Source organism: Pelodiscus sinensis, chromosome 1 (assembly GCF_052426305.1).
Source record: "Pelodiscus sinensis isolate ZL-2025 chromosome 1, ASM5242630v1, whole genome shotgun sequence".
Classification (NCBI taxonomy): domain Eukaryota; kingdom Metazoa; phylum Chordata; order Testudines; family Trionychidae; genus Pelodiscus; species Pelodiscus sinensis.
The window spans coordinates 134141349-134147348 of record NC_143052.1 but is presented as its reverse complement, the minus strand read 5'-3'; the positions used below and the strand labels follow the sequence as shown (position 1 = coordinate 134147348).

At 50.7% G+C, this 6000-nt stretch overlaps 1 protein-coding gene across 1 annotated transcript in view; it reads left to right on the top strand.

Moving 5' to 3' along the window:
• Positions 1–595: 595 nt before the first annotated feature.
• Positions 596–6000, top strand: part of KCNA5 (potassium voltage-gated channel subfamily A member 5) — a 28910-nt gene continuing 23505 nt past the window's right edge. The window contains exon 1 of the mRNA XM_075901710.2: positions 596–4089. Within this exon, the coding sequence (XP_075757825.1) occupies positions 847–2658 (1812 nt within the window). The 5' untranslated portion in view covers positions 596–846 and the 3' untranslated portion in view covers positions 2659–4089. The remainder of the gene's footprint in view (positions 4090–6000) is intronic.

Genomic DNA, 6000 nt, shown 5'->3' with positions numbered 1-6000 from the left:
CCTGAAGTGCTTGTGTGTGCAGGCACGTGTGTGTGCGAGGGAGCGTGAGTTGGAGTGGATGTGATGTCTACGCAGGCTTCATTGTGTAACTTCAATCGCTCCTGTATTCCGCGAAGGGCGAGAGCCAGTTTGCCGCGTCCTTCCTCGCAGCGCATTATTCCAGGGAGCTGGGTCCTGTCCAGTCAACCTGCTCAGCCGCCTGTGTCTCCTGTCACACTGCTGCGCGCGAGCGGCGCGGTCTGGCACTGGAAGGAGACCCGCTGTGGGGCGCTTAGGGGGGATTTTACCGAGGCAGGAGCGCGGGAAGGGTTCCCTGTTGTGTCATATTTGCACTTCTTCCCCCAGGTCTCCCTGCCTCCCCTTCCCCCCACTCCCGATCCGATTCAGATCCCAGTGAAACCAGCGTGAACCCGGAGTAGCGACACTGATTTCCCCGGCTGTGCTCCAGCGTGCCTGGGATCCGAGGGGACAACCTCCCCGCCATCCGTCGCCGCCGTAGCTCCCCAGCCTCCCGTGCGTTCCCAGGGCTGGCGGCGGGAGCATCCCCTTCTCCCCGGGGCGCGAGGGGCCGGGCCGGGCGTGCGTGCCAGGCGGGGAGGGGGCCGCCTGGTAACGGGGAGGCGGCGGGTTGGGCGCCTCGGGGGGTTGCGGGGACGAAGGGATCCTCGTTGACGTCAAGCCTCCCGCTCGCTCGTTCATATCCGGGTCCCCGCGCGGCTCCCGGGGCTCTGCCGGGCTGCCAGTCGCGGCGCGCTAGCGCTCCGGGGGCGGGCGGCGCGCAGGCAGGCAGGGAGGGGAGCGCAGCATGCCCGCCGCCTGCCCTGCGCCGCCCTCCCGCCGCTGCCCATGGAGATCGCGCTGGTGACTCTGGAGAACGGGGGCGCCACGGCCATCGGGGGCGGCGAGGATGCTGAGGGCGGCGGCGGCCGGGCGCGGCGGCGGGGGGACCTGCTGCACGGCCCCAGCTCCGCCGCCGCCCCCGCTTGGCTGAGCGACGGCAGCGGCGGCGGGAGCGAGAGCGGCGGCAGCCCCAGCCGCAAGGTGCCCGTCGCCCAGGGAGCCTCGCCGCCGCCGCCGCCCGCCGCGCCCCGGGCCTGGCCCGGCGAGGAGGAGGCGCTGGTGCTGCCGGAGGAAGGCGGGCACCGGCTGGGCATGGCCATGGCCGCGGCGGCCGAGGAGGAGGACGAGAGCCAGCGCGCCCTGCTCCGCCAGCGGGTGCTGATCAACATCTCCGGGCTGCGCTTCGAGACGCAGCTGGGCACCCTCAGCCAGTTCCCGGACACGCTGCTGGGGGACCCGGCCAAGCGCATGCGGTACTTCGACCCGCTGCGCAACGAGTACTTCTTCGACCGCAACCGGCCCAGCTTCGACGGGATCCTCTACTTCTACCAGTCCGGCGGCAAGCTGCGCCGCCCGGTCAACGTCTCCATCGACGTCTTCGCCGACGAGATCCGCTTCTACCAGCTGGGCGAGGAGGCCATGGAGCGGTTCCGGGAGGACGAGGGCTTCCTCAAGGAGGAGGAGAAGCCGCTGCCCCGCAACGAGTTCCAGCGGCAAGTGTGGCTCATCTTCGAGTACCCCGAGAGCTCCAGCTCCGCCCGCGGCATCGCCATCGTCTCGGTGCTGGTGATCCTCATCTCCATCATCACTTTCTGCCTGGAGACCTTGCCCGAGTTCCGGGACGAGAGGGAGCTGCAGACCCCCCCGCCTCCGCCCCTGAACGGCACCGCCGGGGAGGCCCCCCAGTTCCAGCACCCCAGCAGCCTTTCCGACCCTTTCTTCATCGTCGAGACCACGTGCGTGATCTGGTTCACCTTCGAGCTGCTGGTGCGCTTCTTCGCCTGCCCCAGCAAGCCCGAGTTCTCCCGCAACATCATGAACATCATCGACATCGTGGCCATCATCCCCTACTTCATCACCCTGGGCACCGAGCTGGCTCACGAGCAGCAGCAGCCCGGGGCCCCCAGCTCCGCCAGCAGCAACAACGGGGGCCAGCAGCAAGCCATGTCCCTGGCCATCCTCAGGGTCATCCGCCTGGTCAGGGTCTTCAGGATCTTCAAGCTCTCCAGACACTCCAAGGGGCTGCAGATCCTGGGGCAGACGCTGAAAGCCAGCATGCGGGAGCTGGGCCTCCTCATCTTCTTCCTTTTCATCGGGGTGATCCTCTTCTCCAGCGCCGTGTACTTTGCCGAGGCGGATGACCCCGACTCCCATTTCTCCAGCATCCCCGACGCTTTCTGGTGGGCGGTGGTGACCATGACCACGGTGGGCTATGGGGATATGAGGCCGGTCACCGTAGGGGGCAAGATCGTGGGTTCCCTGTGCGCCATCGCTGGCGTGCTGACCATAGCCCTGCCCGTGCCTGTCATCGTGTCCAACTTCAACTACTTCTACCACCGAGAGACGGACAACGAGGAGCAGGCCATCCTCAAGGAGGAGCCGAGCAGCGCTCAGGGCAGCTCCGCTGCGGGGGAGCTGAAGAGAAGCCGCAGTAGAAACTCTCTGGACAAATCTGTTGTGCACTTGGAAAACAGCGAGGGGATCAACAATGGCACTGGCTCCTTAGAGAAAACCAATATCAAAGCTAAAAGCAACCTAGATCTCAGAAAATCCCTGTATGCGCTCTGTCTGGACACCAGCAGGGAAACAGACCTGTAAGGATGGAGTGCATATGGGTTCCGAGAGAAAGCAGGGTTTGTGGATGTTGGAAAATATATATATATATAATTTTTGTATCACTTAGACAGTATTTTAAGTCAGCCTATATTTTATAATTGAACAGACCTCCAGGAGGACATGTTTTTATGTTCTTTTCCCAACAGCACAAAGGGCCACCAATTTTTAAAACAGACTAAGAATAAGATGCACTCCACCATGCAGGAGCAGGAAAATTTGTAGAGTGCAAACTGGTGTTACTTGTAGACATTTGCTTTAGCAAACTGTGATTTTTAAATGGGTCATTTGTAACTAATTCACTTACTCAGAGTTTAGTATTAAAAGGTTGGAGGGGTTGTGAGTGGAGGATGAATGGATTTTTTTGTAATGTAGTTTCAAACTGAAATTATTCCAATATATTTTATATATGTGTATTTAGGAGCAAAAGGGGTATTTCTTTTCCTGTGAGACATGACTTCATTAAAACACTAGAAACATTAGCTAAGAAACACTTTCAGACTTCTCCACTTGTGATCCGTACAGATCTGGTTGTCTAGTATGTGAAGTGAAACTGGTGCTTTTAACCTAGAGCAGAAAACTTTAGTTTTGTTATTGAGAATATATTGGTTTTTGTGAGCCTTAAATTATTAAGTATTGTAGATATATTTCTTTATAAGTACTTTTTATTAACAATCTTACTGTTTCAAAATTTCTAATAACTCAGCCCTGTGCTTTTTATCCCAGAAAAAACGTGCAGTTTTTTGTTTGTTTTTCTATCAGTGATATAATTTGAAGATTTTTATAGGCTATTGTCTGCTGTTACTGGTTTTTATCCAAGTGCACAACAGATCATAAACAGTGGGAACTGGGGGAAACAAGTTGAAAGCTATTCATATGTGCAGTATCTGCAAAGGTTTTTTTTTTTTTTTTTTTTGGGGGGTTTACACTCCAACATTCTTTAGCATATGAATCAGTCACAAATGGGTATCCATGCCATTTGTCTGAATGGCTTGCTGTTTATAATGATCACATTTTTAAAAAAAGGGATGGCACTTAGAGTCTGACATGGCACAGAGTGCTACTTAAGTAACCATCACGTGGCTTATATCTTGGACTGAGGAGAAAAGAACCATCTTTCATCAACATGTTTTCTTTTTCTGTTATTTCAAAGCAAAACCCTCACAATGTTATAGATTTTACAATTTAAATATTCCTGAATGACAATGACAGATCATCTTCATTTTGATGACATGGCACTGTGGAGTGATCTTAGTGAACACAGAAATGAAGTTGATTCGTTACTTCAAATCAAAGCACTACCTTAACATTTATGTTGCAAAGAACTTACACATTTTTTGCAAACGTCTGTTTCACTGCTGAAGGATGTAAGATTAGCAGATCATGGAAAAGAAGTCTTGCTTGTCAACACTCAAGGTTTGGGGTTTTTTAAATCAAATTTTCAATGCACTTACTTTACTTAAGAGAAGACTACATTTTATGCAAGACAGTAAACTGTATGCACTGAGGTTAGTGTAAATTAACCATGCAAAAATTTCCTTTAATGATCCATAGCCCATGCACAATATCTAGCACCTATTCATCCTTCCTTTACTTTGATGACTGATGATAATGAAAACAAAGTGATATTTTCCCTCTTGTTTAAAAAAATATGACTAATGCCAGGTCAACTGGCAAGTAGAATTTTTTCAAGATGGCATAAAGAAATATCACATAAGGCTCAACCCCAAACCAGGGAGAATTTGCGGAAGGGAAGAGTGCCGGATTCTTCCCACTGGCATTAGATCTTTGTCTTTTGGGTTTGATGTGATGCTGCAGTGTAGTCTGTTTAGAAATCATTCACAACAAAACTTACAAATAAAGGGCCTGATCTTGCCAGAGTCCTGATATAGGCAAAGTTTTCTTTTGTTTCAATGGGGTTCTGCTTACATGAAAAGTGTGGGATTAGGCCTATGGTGAGGTTCAGCAAAAATGTTTTTAAAGGAGAGGTGGCACAGTCTGCCTGCTGCAGTTTTTAAGGACTCAAGACTCTAGAATATAGGATCTTCTAGTATTTGCCTTTACAGGCAAATAGTCCCTTTGACTTTGGTTAGACCCTTTTTGAGACATCTGACTAAGGCTTGCAAGATCAGACTTTGACTTTGTAACCCTAAGGCTGATACCCTGGTCCTTTCTCCCTCATGTTCTCCATTATTTGTTCTCCCACTTGTCTCTTGTTCTCAGGTTAGATTGTAAGCTTTTTGGGGAAGGACCTGAATGCTTCTACAGTGCCTGTAGAAGAGGATTAGTGTCCTAATCCTCTTTTGGTTCTCTGGACACTAAGGCTGTGTCTACATTGGCACCCCTTTCCGGAAAAGTAGGAATAAGAAATCCTCCGGAAAAGGGCTTATTTTCCGGAGAATCACGTCTAGACTGGCGCTTTTCTCTGGGTTATCCCCAATCCGGAAAAAAGGGGCAGCCATGTAAATGCAAATGCCGCGGGGGATATTTAAATCCCCCGCAGAATTTGCAATTCCGAAGTCTACATTAGCATCCCTTTTCTGGAAAGGGGTGCCAATGTAGACACAGCCTAAGGGTGCATCTACACTGCACTCTTACCTTGAAATAAGCTACGTAATTTGTTCTACACAAATTGCATAGCTTTTTTTGAAGTAATTTTGAAGTAGATTATTTTGAAATTTGATAGAAATGTAGCCGTGTTAGTCTGATGTAGCTGAAGCAAAAAACAGGACTATGTAGCACTTTAAAGACTAACAAGATGGTTTATTAGATGATGAGCTTTCGTGGGCCAGACCCACTTCCTCAGATCAAATAGTGGAAGAAAATAGTCACAGCCATATATGCCAAAGGATACAATTAAAAAAATGAACACATATGAAAAGGACAAATCACATTTTAGAACAGAAGGGGGATGCGGGGGGGGGGGGGGGGGAAGGAAGGTGAATGCCTGTGAGTTAATGATATTAGAGGTGGGGAAGGGTAGATGTCTGTGAGTTAATAGTATTAGAGGTGATAATTGGGGAAGCTATCTTTGTAATGGGTAAGATAGCTGGGATCTTTGTTCAGTCCCCCGCGGAGAGTGTCGAATTTTAGCATGAATGCCAGTTCAGAGGATTCCCTTTCAAGTGCAGATTTGAATGTCTTCTGAAGAAGGATGCAGGTTAGCAGGTCATTGAGACAGTGTCCTTTCTGGTTGAAATGGCAAGCAACTGTTTTTTCTTTGTGATCCTGTCTAATATCTGTTTTGTGGGCATTGATTCTTTGGCGAAGTGTCTGAGACGTTTGTCCAATGTACATAGCAGACGGACACTTTCGGCGCATGATAGC